Genomic DNA, 22999 nt, shown 5'->3' on the forward strand with positions numbered 1-22999 from the left:
CGGTGAAGCAGGTCTGCAGGTGTCTATCTTTCTCTCCCCCTCTCTCTCTGTCTTCCCCTCCTCTCTCCATTTCTCTCTGTCCTATCCAACAACAAAGCAACGTCAACAATGGCAATAATAACCGCAACGAGGCTGCAACAACTAGGGCAACAAAAAGGGGGAAAAAATGGCCTCCAGGAGCGGTGGATTCATGGTGCAGGTGCCGAGCCCAGCAATAACCCTGGAGGGAAGAAAAAAAAAAAAAAAAAAACCCAAGTGATTAGTTTGTTAAATTTAAGTAGTAGAAAATTTTACTAGATACTTAAAAACTACTCTGCAGTGAAAGTCAAGTTGCATTTTAAGAAGAATGCAGACAGTACAGTTCAAACTTAAATTATGGCCCAAATAGTGTGTTCAGCAAAACTCCAGTTACTAAAGCAATTTGGAATTGCACCAAAGTATCACTTAATGGGCTCAGATTTGCTATAAAGAAACCAAACAGGGAACATTTAGAAAGGAAGAACCAGTACTCACAACTTGACCCTGTTATCAGGCACTTGAAGATGCTCTATTACATAGTATCTAATTTAATAACTTTGAGATTTTGCTTACCACACCTCCACTCCCACTAGACTCTATGTACCTTGAAGTCAAGTTCTATCTTTCCATCTTCCACTCCTGGAACCTTGTACAATACCTGTCTCAAATTAAATACAACAAGCATAAGATCATACAATTATTAATATAAATCTGCCACTTCTAAGTTTATACACTTTACTTAAGATGATACTCAAATAAGACTTCATAAATTAGTGGAAGAATCGTGGTCTGGGAGGTGGCGCAGTGATAAAGCTTTGGACTCTCAAGCATGAGGTCCTGAGTTCGATCCCTGGCAGCACATGTGCCAGAGTGATGTCTGGTTCTTTCTCCCTCTCCTCCTAACTTTCTCATTATTAAAAAAAAAAAAAAAAAAAAATCAAGATACTCAAGTAGGTTGCATTTATTTGTAAGTCAGAAATACAAATCTAGTCAATTATTGGCTTGGGTGGGTGATGTATCCAGTGTGCAGTTTGAAATGAACTGCATTAGGTGATAGTGGCTATGACAAGTGATTATTCTGTAAACAATGATCAGCACCTCAAGATTCACACAGAAGGTAACTGGTAAGCAGGATGGCTTGTCTTACTGTTTATCAGTAAAATGTGTTTTAGTAGAGTCTAAGATTGATGGCAATTATTAGGTATGCAATAAACTGTTATCACATATTACAGAGATAAGCTCCAGATGTTCACCCTGAAGCCTACCAATAACTTATCAAGAAAAGGTACCTTTTGGGGGTTGGGCTGCAGTGCAACAGGTTAAGTATACATGGCGTGAAACTCAAGGACCAGCTTAAGGATCCCAGTTCAAGCCCCCGGATCCCCACCTGCAGGGGGTCACTTCACACTTGGTGAAGCAGGTCTGCAGGTGTCTACCTTTTTCTCCCTATCTGTCTTCCCCTCCTTTCTCTATTTCTCTCTGTCCTACCTGGCAACAACAACATCAATAACAACAATAATAAAAACAAGGGCAACAAAAAAGGAAAATAAATAAAATATTTTAAAAAAGAAAAAGGAAAAGGTACTTTTTTTTTGCCTCAAGGGTTATTGCTGGGGCTCTGTGCCTGCACTACGAATCCACTGCCCCTGGAGGCCATTTTTTCCATTTTATTGCCTTTGTTGTTATTGTTATTATTGTTGTTATTGCTGTTGTGCTGTTGTTGTTAGACAGGACAGAAAGAACTGGAGAGAGGAAAAGACAGAGAAAGGGAAAGACACACACCTGCAGACCTGTTTCACTGCTTGTGAAGAGACTTCCCCTGCAGTGGGGAGCCAGGGCCTCAAACAGGGATCCTTGCCCAGGTCCTTGTGCTTCACACTGTGTGCACTTAACCCAGTGTGCCACCACTTGGGCCTCAAAAAGGTACCTTTATTGATTGAGACTGAGATATTTGAAAATTACTGCTGACAGATTCCTACACTTTACCAAATTGGAGACACAGGACTACGGGAGGGGTTACTTGTTCGGTCCAAAAGCCCACTCTCTCGTGCTGAGGTCAGTCAGTCATGGATTGTTTCTCAAATACTGTAGGTGTGAAGTATGGTGTCATTTTAAGGACATGAAAATAAAAAGATAAAAAGTAAGAGTACCATTTCATTCCACTGCTATTCTTTATGAACACCATGGAACCACAGCAGCCTGTCCTAGCTGGACAGGGAAGAACAGCTGTTGCATCTATCAAAGAAGATGCCAAGTAGGTCAGTCCCAAGTGTTTAATCCTTTCCATTCTTCTACTTGGTATGCCAACTGCATTATTCCTTTGCTTTACAGAGAAATGCTTGTGGAATATTTGACCAAAATGCTCACACTTTCAAGCTCCGACTTCACTATAATCTGATTACACGAATTTCCTTAATTACATACTTCCTTTCAAAGTAATCTCTTAAAACACTACTTCAAGAAGGCTACCTTCTATCTTCAAGTGTCTTCGAATGTAACAATACTGATAGATAGGGAAAGGCAATTACTCAGAATTCGGACACTTTCCAAATTTTGTATCAAATCTTTCAGGGCTTCACATCCTGAAAATTTCCCAAATAACCTTTGTAGACACACTTGGTAAAATTATCTTCCAAATGTGCTTGTATGTTTTCCACCTTGGTATTTTTCTCACCCTATTCCATTCAAGTAGAACAATCATGTTCTAGTAACTGTCTAACCAAATCTTATCTGCTGGTACTGGTTCATTTGAATTTCCAGTTTAGCTGCAAGTGTCTCTCTTTTTCTCCCTCTCTCACCCCATTTCTCTCTGTCTCTACTACAATAAAGATTAAAAAAAAAAAGCTACTGGAGGCGTCACTGAGAGGGGTGTGGGGTGAACTGGGGAGAACTTCCTCACAGCAAAGGAGAATGGCAGCTACCTCCATCTTTGTCTCCTCTATCCACCAAAGTCAATACAGAACAGCACATATATTTCATGAAAATCAGACTCAGTAGATAGATTTAAACTTCACTTGTAAGTGGTAAAGACTGAAAACATCAAAAGAAACTAATCTGTTATGTCCATCCAGCAGGCATAGACAACACAAGGAAAAAACTCAGAATAAGGAAAATGAAGCTACCAATAGGCCTAAGACTGGGCTAAAACCACAGAATAGAAGTCCAACCTAAGAGTAAAAACAGAGAAAGAGCCATGACAGAAGAGAACACTTAAGTAGTTAGCATGGCTTTGGGGAGGAGGGGGGAGTTTTAAAAAGAAGAGGTGAGGTGACCTCTAGCAACTGGATGGTGAAGGGGAGAGGTGAACACAGAAAAGTGAGAATCTCTTTCTCCACAACAATTTCTGTACTAATTTACTTACTTGCATAGAAGCCTGTGATTCTACCACTCCCCAAACAAGTTTTCCATTCTTTTTGTTTTAAACACATATACACGCACACACACGGCCATGGCAGCATTGCTGCACCACCTGTGGTGCTTCCCCTCAGCTCTGTAGAGCCAAGGCATTGCACATGGCGAGGTGCGACCACCACTGGATGCGTTATCGCTCGGCCCCTCCACTACAAAACCTTTTAAACCCATAAACTAAGCTGCACTTTCCTAAACTAACAGAGATTTCCGTTAACAAGGAATCTTGCCACAACGCCAGAGCAAAAGTAATGAAAGTAAACAAAATAAGTTTATGTACCTGTAATGAGGTGCAAGAAATTTGGGACAATAATCAACACAATAGACACTGCCAAAAAACCCACAACAAAAAGGACTGTAACAAAATGTCTATATCTGAATTAAAACACACGCATTTAGGATACAAAAAAGTAAATTTGATTGAATTTAAGAAAAAACAACAACTAGGGGCCAGGTGGTGGCACACCAAGTTAAGTGCACATAGTACAAAGACAAGAACCTGAGTAAGGATCCCAGTTCAAGTCCCAGTTCTCTACCTGTGTGTGTGTGTGGGGGGTCACTTCCCAAGTGATGAAGCAGGTCTGCAGGCGTCTCTTTCTCTCTCTCTCTCTCTCTCTCTATTTCCCCCTCCACTCTCAATTTCTCTCTGTCCTATCCAATAAAAAATGGGGAAAATGGCCACCAGGAACAGTGGATTGATTCATAGTGTAGGCACTGAACCCCAGTGATAACCCTGGAGGCAACAACAGTAACAACAACAACAAAAAACAACTAAAGACAGGAATAGGCAAACAACCCTGTAACACATTGAAAAATACTATTGAATGTGGTCCAGGAGGTGGTGCAGTGGATAAAGCATTGGATTCTCAAGCATGAGGTCCCAAGTTCAATCCCCGGCAACACATGTACCAGAGTGATGTCTGGTTCTATCTCTCTCCTCCTATCTTTCTCATAAATAAATAAATAAATAAATTCCAAAAAAAAAAACTATTAAATATTTTTATATGTGTTATAAACCTCAAACTATTTTTTATTAAAAATTGAAATATCTTTTATAGAAATTTACAGAGGGGGGAAACATCTTTCATATTTAGCTATCACTTCAGTGCTTCTTTGAACCCTAGCAACATTTTACTGGATGCCACTTTGATTTTTTAAAAGATTTACCTATATATTGGAGAGAGAAGGAGGGAGAGAGAGGGAGGGAGAGAAAGAGGGAGAGGGAGAGAAAGAGAGAAGGGGGGGAGAGAGAGAAAGAGAGAGACTAGAGTATCACTCTAGCACAAGGAAAGCTACAGATTGAACTGGAGACCTGGTGTTTGAGAATTTGAAGCATTATCCACTGCACCACTCCTCAGCACTGACACTTGGAATTTTATGTTGTGACTACTGGATATATTTTTATTCCTACAAATATTTTAAACTTTTAAGCTACCTGGAAAATTTTTGATCCTTTTGCCACTTTCTTGTAAGATTTGTTTGTCCAGACTACATCAGTGCTCAATCCTGAGGTAATTCTTCTATGTCACTAAAGAAATAACAAGATGCCGACATTTAAAATAACCATGTACAATTATGAGTTACTCTAGATTGCACTTCACAGTGATTCTAGGTGTTCAACATTTCATGACAAAATGGCATGGCTCAGTTCCAGGTGATCATTATCTCTGAAAAAGAGTTACCTTGAAACTATCTTCCACATAGAAAAAGATCAGTCATAATTACACACCATACCTACATTTCCTAAGTACTGTATATAGCTTTCTCTTGACACCAAATGTTAGAACAAAGAACTTTAGATCAAGTGGATGACAGAGCACCCTCCTGAATTTCAGAATATTACAATATTTAAGTTTATAGAAATTAATAGAGAAACTGTTATGTCTAACACTTTAGCTTTCCTACAAACCACAAGGAACAATAAATCACATTATTTGGAACAGGTATTTTAAAAATCAGCAAAATTCAAAAACACATTTAAAAAACTACAAATAAAACCAATAAAATCACAAACACGTTATACTTCATTTAATTTGTTTACATTACATTTGGGACAATTCTTTTTCCTGTAATAAAAAGAATAGCAGTGATAAATGTGCTACAGGTATAAAATGTCATGAAGAGAAATTGCAGTTACTGAATATGCCAACTTTCAGTTTAAAAAAATGCAAAAGAAGCCAACACAAAGACTTACAGTGGAATCAATTGCCTTGAAACAGTGGCATGCTGTACTTCCTAGATAAACTCTCAGAAAGGTCCCTGTACATATTAACTGAATAGTTCACATCACCACCACCAGGTAGAGAACAAGAACAGGTCACCCAGCTGATCAGCCCTCACTGCACGGTCACCCCAGGAGCTGAGGAGGAAAGACACACCACGGTGCTCTGATGCACCATCAGGCCTAGAGCCAGATTCTCTACATCTGTGACTGAGCAGTCAGTGGTCTAGTGAGATGCAAACAGGACAAAGGAACCTGAAGAGGAAAAAAAAGAAAAAGAAATCAAAGGGAAGACTCAACATTGTTCACTTCTAGTGAAGTCAAATGGTTTCCACCACTGAGCAAACTGCAGGGCTTTTTTCCTCTGGTCCTCAAAGTTTTCTCTGATTCCTTTCCGCCAAAGTCTTGGTTCTACATCCATCATTCCACCAATGATTTCCTTTAAAAGAATGTAAAAAAGAAAAACATGGGAATGTACAAATATTAAAAACAGAGGTGAATCATGTTTACTCTCCTACTAAATTTAATATTAAGATCTCTCCAAGGATGTTCAAATATTACATAAGTCATTTTCACATGAAAAATCATCTTATTTTAATGAGTTCTAACTATGGCAAGTCTCTGATTCTAGAAGTACTGTACCTTCTGCCCCGTGATTTGTTCATTTTGTTACTTGTAAGCACATCTACTGGACAACCACAAAGAGGGTGAACAGGAAGCAAAATTCAATTAATCTGGTCTTTATTAGCTTTTCTGGCAAACAAAGTCATTAACTTTGTCGTTCAACTGTTTTGAATATAAAGAAAATGTTCACTCTTGATACAAAATGTTCACTCTGATACTCTATTCTTTAGATGGAGGTCTTCAGAAAACAAAATCATACTTTAATATCAAACTAACCAAATCCAGAATTAAAATAAAAAATCATCTACAACGACCACTACCATTTCACCATTGCCAGGTCAAACTTTGTGTTTTTTTCCCTAAATTTTAAATAGAGACACAGAGACAGGAGGAGAGACGTCACAGCACTGGAGCTTACCTGGTGCCATAGCACTCTCCTGTGTGCCAGGTCTCAGGCTGACCCAGGCCATACACACAGCAAGGAATACAGCCTACAAGATGAGCTATTTTTAGCCACTACCTTGATTAAAAGGCACATTCAAGCCTTGAAAAGAATCAATTTGTCACTGCTTATTACTCCATATCATTTCTTTCAAGATCTTTGTGCTGCTAGTTACAGAAATTGAATTTATGCTTATGAATACCCATATAAAGATAGACTGGGAGGGTTCTTTATAATGCTTAGAGGAAGGACTGTTTAGAATTACAAAAAGACACTGGACCAAAAGTTAAATTCTGCATGTTCAGCCTAGCTTTACCTGACTGTGATGAAACCTGGGACATAACTTAAGGACATGAATCTTTCATCTTCTTTAAATATACAAAGGAGATTTACTATACACAGATGTGTCAAATATCACAGGGAGGTAAAGATAACTACCACACACCTAGCTGTCTACAGAAAGTCTCCATGATAATGTAGAACAAAGCCTGTAAGAATAGTAGCATTGATTGGGGGTCGGGCAGTTGCGCAGCAGGTTAAGCGCACATGGCATGAAGCACAAGGACCAGAGTAAGGATCCCAGTTCAAGCCCTCAGCTCCCCACCTGCAGGGGAGTCACTTCAAAGGCGGTGAAGCAGGTCTTCAAATGTCTTTCTCTCCCCCTCTCTGTCTTCCCCTCCTCTCTCCATTTCTCTCTGTCCTATCCAACAAGACATCAATAACAACCATAATAATAACTACAACAACGATAAAACAACAAGGGCAACAAAAGGGAAAAAAAAATGGCCTCCAGGAGCAGCGGATTCATGGTGCAGGCACCAAGCCCCAGCAATAACCCTGGAGGCAAAAAAAAGAATAGTAGCACTGAGCAGGGGTAGGTAGATAGCATAGTGGTTATGCAAAGAGACTCTCATGCCTGAGGCTCCAGAGTCCAAAACTCAATCCTCTGCATCACCATAAGCCAAAGCTGAAGAGTGCTCTGGTTAAAAAAAAAAGAAAAGAAAAGGATAGTAGCATAGACTATTCTGTATGCAAACCTCTGGCACTGAGAGTCCTTTGGACACATTCCCATTCACTACAGATGGTCTTATTACAGGAGACAAAAGTGGGGAGTGAGGACAGAGGAGGAGAGTTCACAGAGGCCCTTCTACTTCAGAGGACAAGGGCAAGGCTCGAGGCAAAGCAGGTTAAAAGGCCATCCCTAGAGCTATTTTTGTTCAGACCTTTTCTGAATGCCTCAGCAGCTATAATAATTTCATCCCAGCCTCTGAAAACTAACTTGCATGCTTCACAGATCCTCAGCAGACCTTAAAGTTAGAGAATAAACCTCTAGACAACAGGTTTGTGGTACAGAAGAACCCAATGGCAATTCAAAGGTCCAGACTCTACTACTTGTCCAGAAAAACCTTTGTGAAATTAGCCAAGACTGGGGAGATAGCATAGGAGTGATGCAGAAAGGCCTTTATGTCTGGGGCACCAAAGGTTCTAGGTTCAAACCTCAGAGTTTAGCAGAGCTCTGATAAAAAGAATAAAAGAAATGAGAAGAGAGAGATAAATAAGTAGAGGGGAGAGAGAGAGAGAGAGAGAGAAGGTAGAAGGAAGGAGCCATACATTCTTCTTTAACTAGAAGAGCTAAACTATGACCACTAACATATTATTCCTGGTTCTGTCACTAAACCAGCACAGGGCCCTGGAAAAGTTATAAAACCTCTCTTTAGTTCAATTTTTTCTTCAGCAAACTGAAAGTAACAGCTGGTATCAGCATTAAATGAGAGCTCTGAACAATACCTGTCATATAATAAGACCTCAACAACAGTCCTCATTGAGAACCAGGTTGGCTGATGCCACAGGAAAACACCAAAATCACTGCCAAAAAAATGTCAACAAATGCTTGATTACAAAGTGACATTCAGACTCTATCACATGAATTCTGGAGTATTTTTACTAATAATTTCTAGGTTTTTACCTCTAGAAACTGGGTAGAACAGTATTCACTAGTTTCACCGTATACTGTGCCCAAAGATCTTATTTCCTCTTGACAGTAAAGTTATTACTGTGACACTAAACTTGGAAAATGGACATGTGTGAACATACCTTTCCAAAGTAATGAGGGAATTTGTACTGATCTTCAATGACATGGGCAAACCCTCCTTGGAGGCCAAAGTCCACAGAGAAGTAAGGTAAGCCTCTGGGTACCTACACAGAGAAATTGCACATGAACACAACATGGAGTTAGAGAGTCCTGCTAATCCCTCTCCTTCTCTCTGATGAGACAGTAATGAAGCATCCCTCAAGGTGAAATGGCATAAAATGAATTCCTAATTTGAGAAAGATATAGGCAATGATGACTTTCAAATCTAACAATTCATCTGGTAGCCTTTTGGCCAGATAGCTCTTCATAATATTCAGTAATTATGATCAAAAGCAATTACTTCCTTGTCTTTGGGGAAAACATGGAGGGAGAAAGGTGGTTTTTTGTTGTTGTTGTTGTTGCTGTTAATATATATAAACAGCAGGGGGCCAAGCAGTGGCGCACTCAGTGAAGCACACATATCACCATGTACAAGGACCCAGGTTTGAGCCACCACTCCTCACCTGCAGGGGGGACTCTTCACAAGCAGTGAAGCAGGTCTGCAAGTGAGTGTCTTTCTCTCTCCCTGTCTCCTCCTCCCCTCTCAATTTCTCTGTTCTATCTAATAAAATAGAAAAAAAAAATGGCTACAGGGAGTGGTAAAGTGTTGGCACAGAGCCCCAGTGATAATCCTAGTCAATAAAAAAATAATAATAATAAATATAAACAGCAGGATAATTTTCCTTAGACTACACCAAAAGAGAATAAGAATGTACTTCCCTTATAGTAGAGAATAGGAAGATAAGACTAGACGTAAACTTAACATGAAATTTATAGTACAAATAGAGGTCAGCCTATATAACTTGTATTTAGAAGTTAAACTGCAAATCAAGATTAAACTATGAAGCTGGATTAAGAAAAGTCTCCCAAAAGAATAGTGAACCCTTATGCTACACAGCTACTATTCAAAGGAACATAGCAGGTAAACTTTTTATATGAAAAAGGAGGGGTCAGGTGATGGCATATGCTCTGCGCACAAGGGCCGAGGCTCAAGCAGGGGGGAAGCTCCACAGGAGGGGACAAGTGTTCCAGGTGTCACTCTGTCTCTCTTTCTCTCTATCCCCCACTCCCTTTCAACTTATCTGTCTGTAAGAAATAAATTTCTAAGGGAAATGAAACAAAAGTTTGAAATTCAAAATAGAGCCACTAAGGAATAACTTCCTATAATTCCAGTAGCAAGAGGGTCCTTCTCATGAGCTTGTCCACGGGCTGAGTAGCCCATGAGAGGGACTCCTATGGCAGAGCTGGGGGCTGTCACAGCAACTGAGGAGCCAATGAGAGAGGGCTTAGAGGTTGGGAGGCTGGGAGCCAGTCTTCAAATAAGTGTTTAAACAAATAACCACTGGCTAGACTGAGAAGAATGAAAATAAATTCCTTCTTTAATTAAGGACAAATAATCTCTTTCTCAAGATGTGAAAAACAGTGAAGCTCTTGAACACTAAAGTAGTTTCTTTTTTATTTATTTATTTAATTAATTTATTTATTTGTTTATTTCCCTCCAGGGTTATTGCTGGGCTCGGTGCCTGCACCATGAATCCACCGCTCCTGGAGGCCATTTTTTCCCCCTTTTTGTTGCCCTTGTTGTTGTAGCCTCGTTGTGGTTATTATTATTGCCATTGTTGATTTTGTTCGTTGTTGGATAGGATAGAGAGAAATGGAGAGAGGAAGGGAAGACAGAGAGGGGGAGAGAAAGATAGACACCTGCAGACCTGCTTCACCGCCTGTGAAGTGACTCCCCTGCAGGTGGGGAGCCGGGGGCTCGAACTGGGATCCTTATGCCGGTCCCTGTGCTTTGCGCCACATGCGCTTAACCCACTGCACCACCGCCTGACCCCCTAAAGTAGTTTCTTATATCAGAAGACAAATGATACTCACAGACTGTCTGATATCTTTTGAAGACAAATCAATCAATTTCTTGTTCATAGACCACTCTTCATCAGACTCCATTATGGCTTTCTGAAAAAAAAAAAGCCATTTATTAATGAAAATATAACTTCTTTTAAATTCAAAATCAGTTGTGAAAAAGATTTTTAGGTTTTCTTTAATTTTCGAGCTTCCCCCCACCCTGTCACTTCCTTAGTGGAGTATAAAGCAGTAGTGATTATAATGTATTGGAGGTGGAGGGTACAAAGCACAAGAGCCACAGGAGCTCAAGGTGGGTGTCAGAGATGTCGTCTCTTAGAAGAATGGTGTGTGGCTTTTTCTCTTCGACTCTAAACCTCTTCTATAATTACTGTGGATGCATTTGCTTCATTTGCTAGTGGATGAACTAAATACTAATATCAACACAATCCATTCATTTACTATTATGTATTTACACTTTATGCCTTGAGTATGCACTGATATTACTCAGTTATATTATATTTAGGTCAGCATCAAACACAGGCAAGTAAGTAAAAACTGCTTGAATATAATGGCCAATTAAGGTTAAGAACTTCATATAAATGTCCAATAACTAAATAAGTCAAAAAATAGCTATCAAGGTTAAATACCAGGTTCTTTCACAAATGTTATGAGTTACTGAGTACAGTAATTGATCTCAGTAATTACAATGTGTATTATTTTTACAGAATAATCTATGGCTCTAGTTAAAATCAGTAAGTTTCCTAGAGCTACTACTAGAATTCTAACTTCAAAATAAATCATAGTAAAGTTCTTATTTTATTTGCAAAATGAGTAAATTAAATGTAAATCATAAATTACACTTGATAGTATAGTCATCCTTAAATAGGCTATCCAAAGAACAAAATGTCAAATGTCATTACATAGAAATTTATAAAGCAGAATTTTTTATGCTTTAATTCTTTGTAAGTACACCATTAAGCTCACATGGTACAAAGCACAAGGACTGGCATAAGGATCCCAGTTCCAGGCTGCGGATCCACACCTACAGGGGGGTTGCTTCACAGGTGGTGAAGCAGGTCTGCAGGTGTGTCTATCTTTTTCTCCTCCTATCTGCCTTCCTCCCTCCTCTCAATTTTTCTGTTTTATCCAACAACAGCAGCAGCAACAAAATAGAAAAAAAATGGCCTCCAGGAGCAGTGGATTTATAGTGCTGGCACAAAGCCCCAGCCATAATCCTGGAGGCAAAAACAAAACAATATTCATATAATAGCACTATGAATACCTTAATATTCATATGAATAGACCAATATTCATATGAATAGACTATGAATACCTTAAAATAGATGGGGGCCATATCACCCACTTCCTTGGGGACAGGAATGCATTCATAAACCATATGATACTGTTTCTTCATGCTCATGTTAGTTTCTAAAAAGATGCAGTCCAATCCTTTATCTTCAAACATCTTTACCAGTGATTTTCTGAACATCTGAAGAAAGAAGCATAGCTAGCTAAATAGACCATTTAGAAAATATCCAAAGTATAGTGCTAGAGGAGGCTGAAAAAACATACGCAAATTAAACGCACAATAAATCCTTTTTTAAAAAAATCACTTTCTAAATCCACTATAATAAGATTATACTTTCAGGGATCATTTCTACAGCTCTTTACTGAATCCACTATATGATGTCACACATTTAAATATTTTTAAATGAAGCAAATTTTTACTGTTTTATACACAAGTTGGAAATGATTCTGGAAAACTAGAATGAGAAAAAGGAGATAAAAATCAAATTTAGTTTACATATGCAGAACTAACAGTATCACTGAACATCCATAAGGAAATAATGGTACTCCGAGCAGGTGGGCAAAATAACTCATTCACAGTCGAGTGGTATCCATGGCTTTGTTTCCCTAGCCTCACAGAATTTGCATTTGCTGTTTGTCTATAAATCTGCTGACTTGGAACCTTATATACTCAACCAGTCCCCTCAGTTCCTCTACAGTCTGACTAAAAAAATGGAAGTCAAGTTGAAAAAATGATTTTCTTTTCTTAAGAGTGGGCCGGTCTTGTAAAACTCCTATGTATGTGGGAGTCGGGCAGTAGTGCAGCAGGTTAAGCGCATGTGGCGCAAAGTGCAGGGACCGGCGTAAGGATCCCGGTTCGAGCCCCTGGCTCCCCACCTGCAGGGGAGTCGCTTCACAGGCGGTGAAGCAGGTCTGCAGGTGTCTGTCTTTCTCTCCCCATCTCTGTCTTCCCCTCCTCTCTCCATTTCTCTCTGTCCTATCTGACGACATCAACAATAATAGCTACAACAATGAAAAACAAAGGCAACACAAGAGAAAAATAAAGAAAAATAATTACTTTACACACACTTATTAAAAATAAATAAATAAATAACCCCTATGTATGCACGTATGCATGCATGTACATCTGTATTTATTTCACAGTCCTTGGCCTGAGAGACAGGTATCTGTAGAGCATGACTGAACCGAACTTAGAAATGCAGCTGAGTGGTCAGGATGGTGGCGCAGTAGATAAAGCATCGGACTCTCAAGCTCAATCCCTGACAGCACATGTACCAGAGTGATGTCTGGTTCTTTCTCTCTCTCCTCCTATCTTTCTCATTAATAAATAAATAAATAAAATCTTAAAGGAAAAAAAAGAAAAAAGAAATGCAGTTGAGGAGGTGCACTGGCCTCCTCAAACTCTTAAATCAGGATGTACTCCAAGTTCAATATAATAAATACTTATTTAAGCAGTATTCATTTTAAACTTATATGACAATAAAAAATTTTTTTTTTAGTTCATTATACTAACATGCACTGAACTAGGCTAGTGAGAAAGTTCACCTGGGAGGGTGTCTGTCATGTGCACAACTGAGACTTGAGTTCCCAGCCCATCATCTGGGAGGTGCTATGGCAATATCTGACTTTTCCATTGTGTTGATATTTGCACTGAGAGTGCCAAATCAACGATGAATAAAGCCAATGGCAACAGAAATCAAGGCAACAGCACAGAGCAACACAATAGAACCAGTCACTGCATTTTCATCATTACTCCACTTACACTTATAAACTGCCCTTGATAAAGCTGTAGAAATTACATTTTTAAATTATCTTTAATTATTCATTGGGTAGAAACTAAGAAATCGGGAGTCAGGCAATAGCACAGTGGATTAAGCGCACATGGTACAAAGCGCAAGGACCCAAGCAAGGATCCCAGTTCGAGCCCCAGGAGCCCCACCTGCAGGGGAGCCACTTCACAAGCAGTGAAGCAGGTCTGTGGGTGTCTTTCTCTCTACATTTCTTTATGTCCTATCCAACAACGACGACATCAATAACAACAACAATAACTACAACAACAATAAAAAACAACAAGGGCAACAAAAGGGAAACAATCTATATCTATCTATTTATATTGATATATAGATATAAATGTTGACACAGTATTTTCTTCTAAGTAAGTTTTGCATCTGTATGTTTTTTAAAGGCACACCAGAAAACTTCTGGGATAGTCTGAAAAACCAATTTCCATATTTCACACCTAAAATTGATTACTTACTAGTAGTAATGAAATAATGAAAATCCAAATTTCAGAAATTTCAGACCAAATGTTCCTGTGCAAATATTCTTATGCTTGCTTGGCTACAAATACATTAAGACATTGAACATGAACTTAAACTTCAGGACCTGAAGTTAAAATATCCCCTCCTTTCAAAATTATTATTAGAAGGACACAAAGACTAGCAGTTGGTCTATTTAAAATCTTCCTATATCCCTCTCTCCATTGTCATTGGTCATCTCCATCAGGAACAACATAATGGACCCCTTTGGGGGGGCCCATAGGACCTTGCCCTCAATGTGGATCAGTAATGGTAGAGAATGTTCCATCCTGTGAAGGGAGGTTGGATAACAAACTCTATCTACTACCTGAAGAAGGTGGGTCCTGAAATTGATGCAACTCAGAATGTTCCTACTGATGACCACAGAATGCAAGTTCGGACCTACAGGGATGCAGAAGTTACACAGGCTCCTATGCTGAATGTGGGCCCCAGATCAAATCGATGGGGTTTATAGTCAACAATATTTATATACCTTTCCCATATTTGGGAACTACTCAATTCCCTGATCCAGCTTTCTAACCCTTTTTCCAGCCATGACAACATCTCCCCACACAATAACCTGGGCCCACCTGCATATCAGATATCAGGCTCAAGCAAAAACTAATAAAAACATGGGCTCTTTAGAATATACCTAAAATAGACCTACTAGCTATTTCCAAAATGGTGACCCCCAAACTTCCATCAGCAATATTCCAGCCTTTAGGTTCATGATTAATCAACAATTTGTATGGCTTTATATGTTAACTCTTTTTCTGCCACTAGGTTCCAGATGCTACCATGATGCCAATCGGACTTCCCTAGACAGATGACCCCACCAATGTGTCCTGGAGCTCTGCTTCCTCAGAGCCCTGCCCCACTAGGGAAAGAGAGAGACAGGCTGGGAGTATGGATCCACCTGTCAACACCCATGTTTAGTGGGGAAGCAATTACAGAAACCAGACCTTCCACCTTCTGCGCCCCATAATGACCCTGGGTCCATGCTCCCAGAGGGTTAAAGAATAGGAAAGCTCTCAGGGGAGGGGATGGGATACGAAGCTCTGGTGGTGGGAATTGTACCCCTTTTATCCTATGGTCTTATCAGTGTTTCCATTTTATAAATAAATAATTTTTTTTTTAATCTTGCTATATTTTTTTAATATTTATTTATTTTCCCTTTTGTTACACTTGTTGTTTCTTTTAATATTTATTTATTTTCCCTTCCGTTGCCCTTATTGTTTAACACTGTTGTGGTTATTGATGCCGTTGTTGGTGGATAGGACAAAGAGAAATGGAGAGAGGAGGGGAAGACAGAGAGGGGGAGAGAAAGTTAGACACCTGCAGACCTGCTTCACTGCCTGTGAAGTGACTCCCCTGCAGGTGGAGAGCCAGGGGCTCGAACCGGGTTCCTTATGCTGGTCCTTTCTCTTGGCGCCACGTGCGCTTAACCCGCTGCGCTACCGCCCGACTCCCACATTCACATTTTCTAATTAGGGATCCCTTGAAGCCCCCACTTAGTTGCCAAGCATTAGAAAAACAAAAGTCAGGGGCCGGTGGTGGCACACCTGGAACACATATGTTATAGTGCGCAATGACCCAGGTTCAAGTCCCCGGCCCCACCTGCAAGGGGAAAGCTTCACAAGTGGTGAAGCAGGTCTGCAGGTGTCTCTCTCCCTCTTGCTGTCAATTTCTGGCTGTTTCAATTCAATAAATAAGTATATAAAGATAATAAAAATATTTTTTAAAAACTCTTTCTTTTTTAGTCATTATGAGATCTTTAAGTAACTCAGCAATTTTATCCATGTGGTCTCTTTTCAATTCCTTAGAAAAAGTTACAAAAACAAGTTTGTGGGTCCAAAAGATGAACCAGACTATAAAGGGTAAAATGTGAAAATGAAAATGAAAACTAGTAACAAATCAGAATAGCAGAAGTCAATTTCATTATAAGAAGATATGGCAACTGCTTAATATATACCTCTTGCAAATTATTTTTACTATCTGAAAATATCTTTCATGTTGGCTGTAATTTATTAACTTACTGTGGTTAAGAATGTTTATCTCATAAAAACAGACTAGAACTCTCACACTGATTTAATTGCTTTACCTAATTGTTTTTATTTCCTAAAGTATCATTGGCTAAAGGTATAAAACCTGTTTGAATGTATCACAGTGGTTTGAAGTGATAATAAACATTACGGTGCTGACCTGAATTTCCTCCCAGATGTCTTCATCCAGTAAAGTCGCTGCTCTGTGGTGCTGCAAAGGGACTATCAGGCAATGTCCCTCAGTAAGAGAACGGAAGTTGGGTAAACATAAATAGACCTAGGGGGAAAATTCCAAAGGTGAACCCCTTTTTTCGATTCTCAGTTGTTACAGATGAGACTAGTTGAAAACATAGATAACACTCATTAAGATATATTTGCCAATAAGTGTTTTTTTCATTCCAATAATTTTAAAGATATTTTGTATTTATTAAATATTATAAAAAACATAACAAGGGGGAGTCGGGCAGTAGCGCAGTGGGTTAAGCACACATGGCGCAAAGCTCAAGGACCGGCGTTAAGGAAAAGCTCAAGGACTGGCGTTAAGGATCCTGGTTCGAACCCCTGGCTCCCCACCTGCAGGGGGTTCGCTTCACAGGTGGTGAAGCAGGTCTGCCAGGTGTCTGTCTTTCTCTCCCCCTGTCTTCCCCTCCTCTCTCCATTTCTCTCTGTCCTAACAATGACTACATCAATAACAACAACAATAATAACTATAACAACAATAACGGCAAGGGCAACAAAAGGAAAAAAAATAAATATAAAAAATTTTAAAAAGCAGTGTATTGCTAAAAAAAAAAAAAAAATTATATATATATATATATATATATATCGAGGGAGTCAGGCGGTAGCGCAGAGGGTTAAGCGCACGTGGAGCAAAGTGCAAGGACCGGCTGAATGATCCTGGTTTGAGGCCCTGGTTCCCCAGCTACAGGGGAGTCGCTTCACAGGCGGTGAAGCAGGTCTGCAGGTGTCTGTCTTTCTCTCCCCCTCTCTGTCTTCCCCTCCTCTCTCCATTTCTCTCTGTCCTATCCAACAATGACGATAGCAACAACAATAACTACAACAACAATAAAAAAACAAGAGCCATAAAAGGAAAAAAAAATAAATACAAAATTTTAAAAAAGCCATAACGATAGCATTTAATGAACTGGAAATTTATAGCACAAGTCTTAGTGTAAACTCAATGTTCACTGTTAAATCAGACAAAGATGAAGTTTACTCAGAGAACAACAGAAGAAATAGCACTTTATGTGTGTGGTACAGTGTCCTGCACATGCAAGATTACCCAAGAACAATTTTTTTAATCTTTTTATTTCAATTATACAGATAGACAGACACACACGGGGGAGGGGGGTTGCGTGTAGGATGGAGGCAGAGGCGAAGCAGAGATGGGGCAGGGGCAGGGGCAGGGGCAGGGGCAGCGGGTGTGTCAGTGAAAGACATACTACAACACTGCTCAACCATCCACAGAATATGCCCTGGCAGCAAAGTGTTCCTATGTGGTGTTGGAACATGAACTTAGGGCCCATGCATCATAGCTAAGATTCTCCTGAGTGAGCTATCTCCAGAACCCAACACTTAGTTCTGAAGAATTTACTTACTCTGAAAGTCCTTAAAACTACACAATTCTCACAAGTGTAAAACGCTAGGAGACCTGGCGACGGTAGCAAAATGTAAGTAAGCACTGCCTAATAGTAAGGCCTTCCTTATCTCAGCAGTTGAGAGAGAAGCCAAACAAGCTCTGTGTGGCTTTACTGCTCTGGTTATACCCTATTTGTTTACATACATGCACTACCTATAAACTAGTATAATTTTTTAATTATATACAAACTATTTTAATATTCAGAAGAGGTTTAAACTTAGTTTCTATTTATTTCTACTAAAATCATTTTAGCTAGAAACACTTTATATAGCAGCCATTTATTCACTGAAAAACTAATGAACATTTAAAAATTTTTTTTATATTTATTTATTTTCCCTTTTGTTGCCCTTGTTTTTTGTTGTTGTCTTTTTTTGTAGTTGTTGTTGTTATTGATATCGTCATTGTTAAGACAGGTTAGAAAGAAATGGAGAGAGGAGGGGAAGACAGAGAAGGGGAAAGAAAGACAGACACCTGCAGACCTGCTTCACCGCCTGTGAAGTGACTCCCCTGCAGGTGGGGAGCCAGGGGCTCGAACCAGAATCCTTAAGCCGGTCCTTGCACTTTGTGCCACGTGCGCTTAACCCTCTGCGCTACCGCCCGACTCCCCACTAATGAACATTTTTAAAAGCTCTGCCACAAGAGAACATAGCAAGAGTAGATATAAACACCTAGGTATGTTTACAATAAAACCAACCAAAATCACAATTTCAAATAACATCAGTACGTGGTTATTTTATTTGTAATAAATGTACTATACTAATATGTTAACAACAGAGTAAGTAGCATGTGAGGTAATGGAACTTGGTAAGATCTCAGTTAAAAAAAATCTTTTTAATCTTTTTTTTATTATTGGATAGAGACAGAGAAAAATTGAGAATAGAGGGGAGATAGAGAGGGAAAGAGATAGAAGAATACCTACAAACCTGCTTCACCACTTGTGAAGCTTTCCCCCTGCAGGTGGGGACCAGGGGCTTGAACCTGGGTCCTCGTGCATTGTAATGTGAGCACTTAGCCAGATGTGCCAACACCTGGTCCCCCAGTTTTTCTGAAAATCTAGCACTGTTTTTCTTTCTTTTTTGCCAGTAGGGCCCATTGCTTCATTAGAACATTGAACTGAACATTGTTCAGTTCCTGCATGACTTCACTGTGCCTTGTGGTCATTTTTTTCTTTTTGAGAGAGAGAGAGAGAGAAAGAAGTAGAAACAAACAAAACAAAACAAAACAAAAAGAGGAGAGATACCACATCATCAGTCCACAACATGCGACGCTTGGCCCCTGCAGGTACTTCCACCCACGTCCTTTACCAGGTGAGCTATATGCCAGTGCCCTAAAGGTTTATTATTATTATTATTATCATCATCATCATCATCATCATCATCATTATTATATTTATTGGATAGAGACAGCCAGAAATCAAGAGGGAAGGGGTGATAGAGAGGGAAAGAGACAGAGAGACACCTGCAGTCCCGCTTTACCCTTATAAAGCTTTCCCCCTGCAGGTGGGGACCAGGGGCTCGAACCTGGGTCCTTGTGCATTTAAATACATGTGTTTAACCAGGTGTGCCACCACCTGGCCCCTTTTTTTTCTTTTTTAAAGAACAAGCACCATGGTAAAGCACTGATATGAATAAGCAGCTTTGAAAAAGGAGAGAGAGTGCAGGGATAGTTTATGATGAGCAAGTTATTCAAATGACTCTAATGAGTACTAACATGGTTTCATCAGTACATATGGGTTTGAGACATTCACTTAAAATATTAGAAATTTAAGCTGAGTGAGAATTTCTGAACTGCTCTGAAATGGTGCATATTATTTCCACTTAGCAACATAGTAATTATGTAGAAACCCATAATCATAATTAACTTAATTATTAATTATTAACATAATTAGTTATTCAAATTAGTAAAAAAAAAAAACTATTAGCAACAAGAAGTAGGCAGTCAGACAGATTTCATCCATCAGAAGGGATGAAATTCTTCTAATGGATATTTAAAACATTTCTGCATTAAAATGTTCACAGATGTGAGGCTGAAGGTAAGTGGTAGTTTTCAGAGCCAAGTCAGCATAATGAACCTAGGTGGAATAAGAGAAAAACTTAACTGGTTTTAAAATTAAAATACTAAGGGATAGACAGCATAATGGTTATGGCAAAGAGACTCTCATGCCTGGCTCCGAAGTCCCAGGTTCAATCCCCCACACTACCATAAACCAGAGCTGTGTAGTGCTCTGATATTTCTCTCTCTGTCTTACTCTCTCTGCATCTCTCTCAAAAATAAAATAAGTAAAATACTTTTTAAATAAAATGAAAATACTAATCCAAGAGGTAAGAAAAAGATCAGTCAATTCTTACTGGAAGAAAAGAGTATCAAATACTATTAAAAGTAGCTAGCTGGGGAGTCGGGCTGTAGCGCAGCGGGTTAAGCGCAGGTGGCGCAAAGCACAAGGACCGGCGTAAGGATCCCGGTTCGAACCCCGGCTCCCCATCTGCAGGGGAGTCCCTTCACAGGCGGTGAAGCAGGTCTGCAGGTGTCTGTCTTTCTCTCCCCCTCTCTGTCTTCCCCTCCTCTCTCCATTTCTCTCTGTCCTATCCAACAATGACAACAACGATAATAACTACAACAATAAAACAACAAGGGCAACAAAAGGGAATAAATAAATAAAATAAATATTTAAAAAAAAAAAAAAAGTAGCTAGCTGAAGAATGTAGATCACTTCACAGTGGAAGAGGAAAACTGAGGACAAAGGGCAAAGGAAGGCACACAGTGCCAGGGCAGTCAGAGACAGTACTGTCTGCTTGCTGGCCAGCAGCTGCCTCTGCCCAGTGAGATGAGATGTAGTAGGTACCTACTTTGGGGTGCAGCTATGAAACAGGAAGCTCTCTCTCATCACAGAGAGATAACAAACTATGCAACTTGAACAACAGTCTTATAAGTCGCCACTTCTCGCAATAAAATATTTAATTAAAAAATAAAATAAAATTCTGTATACTTTTAGAAAAAAAAAAGAGTAGAACTTCACATCACCAGTTAGTCTCAGTCTAAAGAAGATTCTAAGAGTCACAGAACTGAGGAAAATGATATACTTGAAACATAAAAAAAAAAGAGTAGATCCCTTAGGAACCTTATAAAAGTAAGAAGAGGCAAGTCTACATCTGCCCCTGAAATCTTTTCCAGCAAGTATCAACGTTCTCTCTCTTACCTTTACACCTATTGCAACGATAAGGTGCTTGGGAAACTGAGAGCTGTCAAAACAGTACAGACACTTGTCCATTTGTGCAGCAAGCCTCTGGTGTTGCGCAATAGCTTGTCTCCTCTGCTTCTCCTCCTCATCACCAAAACGTTCTCTCTCAGCTGCTTTGGAGACAAACATGTCATCCAGAGTATAATAGTCTCCATCTGTCTTTCCCATAAACTGAAAAACCAAAAAAAATGGGGGTAAGGAGTAAGATACAGGTTAAGATTTTTTTGATACTCTAACATACTGAATCTTATCTATAACTTCTATGACAAAACTCACAAATAAAAAAAAAAAAACATTAAAATTTAAGCTTTTCAAAGCTCAAACTATCACCATGCTGACCACATTTAAAATTTACTGATTTTTGGGAGTCAAGCTGTAGCGCAGTGGGTTAAGCGCAGGTGGCACAAAGCACAAGGACCGGCGTAAGGATCCCGGTTCAAGCCCTGGCTCCCCACCTGCAGGGGAGTCACTTCACAGAAGGTAAAGCAGGTCTGCAGGTGTCTATCTTTCTCTCCTCCTCTCTGTCTTCCCCCTGGTCTCTCTCCATTTCTCTCTGTCCTATCCAACAACAATGACAACAATAATAACTACAACAATAAAACACGGGCAACAAAAGGGAATAAATAATATAAATATTCAAAAAAAATTACTAATTTTTTTATAGCACAAGAATGGGTCAGTCACTCTTTCATAAGCGAGAGTCTCCTTTTTATTTTATTTGATAACGCAGAAAGAAATAGAGAGGGCTGGGAAGCTTAGAGAAGGTGAAAGATAGACACTGGCATCACTGCTTCACCATTTGTGACGCTTCCCCCTGCAGACGGAGAATAGCAGGTCTGGCTGGCTAGGTGTGTGCCCCTCCCCGACTCGTAGCTCCATAAGCATCCCTCCCAAAGCTCTGTACTCAGCTGGAGGACAACCTTCCTTGAGCAGAGATGCACTGGCCTTAGGGGCCGAGCAGTGGCACACCTGACTAAGCACCTACATTACAGTGCACAGGGACCCACACTCAGGCTCCCAGTCCCCACCTGAAGGGGGCAGATTTCACAAGCGGTGAAGCAGTGCTGCAGGTGTCTCCCTCCCTTTATATCTCCCCCTTCCCTCACAACTTCTGCCTCTATCCAAAATAATAAATAAAACATTAACGAATATTTATTTAAAAAGGATAAACTGGCCATTGGCCAAGAATACATGAGTAGCTGCATGTTCCTGCTAGGGCCTTCAAACAAACTGTAAAAATAGTGCAACTACTATTGAAAGTGTTTGGTGTTTTCTCAGAAAGTTAAATATAAAACTTAGCAGTTCCGGGAGTCGGGCTGTAGCTCAGTGGGTTATGCGCAGGTGTTGCAAAGCACATGGACTGGAGTAAGGATCCCGGTGCAAGCCCCAGCTCCCCACCTGCAGGGGAGTCGCTTCACAAGCGGTGAAGCAGGTCTGCAGGTGTCTATCTTTCTCTCCCAATCTCTGTCTTCCCCTCCTCTCTCCATTTCTCTCTGTCCTATCCAACAACAACAATAGTAACTACAACAATAAAAAAAAGGGCAACAAAAGGGAATAAATGAATTTAAAAAAACAGTAATATACATGCTTTAAAATGACAATGCATTCTTTGAAAAGACAACTGAAAAATAAAGTTTAAAAAAAAAACTTAGCAATTCTACATATACACTCAATAGAACTCAAAGCAGGGCTCACACAGACAATGCTTGTATAGTAATGTTCACAGCAGCATTACTCATAATAGTCAAAAGAAGGAAATAACCACAAAGGCCCATCAACAGAAAGG

The 22999-nt window shown here is 39.7% G+C and overlaps 1 protein-coding gene across 3 annotated transcripts in view; it reads right to left on the reverse strand.

Moving 5' to 3' along the window:
• Positions 1–5439: 5439 nt before the first annotated feature.
• The window catches only part of CWF19L2 (CWF19 like cell cycle control factor 2), a 62605-nt gene continuing 45045 nt past the window's right edge, over positions 5440–22999 (reverse strand). For 2 of the 3 annotated variants that reach the window (XM_016187099.2, XM_060179794.1), the window contains exons 13-18: positions 21172–21384; positions 16497–16613; positions 12023–12178; positions 10720–10800; positions 8808–8909; positions 5440–6086 (exon numbers count right to left, since the gene is read on the reverse strand). In XM_016187099.2, the coding sequence (XP_016042585.1) occupies positions 5943–6086; positions 8808–8909; positions 10720–10800; positions 12023–12178; positions 16497–16613; positions 21172–21384 (813 nt within the window). In that variant the 3' untranslated portion in view covers positions 5440–5942. The remainder of the gene's footprint in view (positions 6087–8807; positions 8910–10719; positions 10801–12022; positions 12179–16496; positions 16614–21171; positions 21385–22999) is intronic. The other variant, XM_060179793.1, reaches the window with a different exon arrangement.

Source organism: Erinaceus europaeus, chromosome 20 (genome assembly GCF_950295315.1).
Source record: "Erinaceus europaeus chromosome 20, mEriEur2.1, whole genome shotgun sequence".
NCBI lineage: Eukaryota > Metazoa > Chordata > Mammalia > Eulipotyphla > Erinaceidae > Erinaceus > Erinaceus europaeus.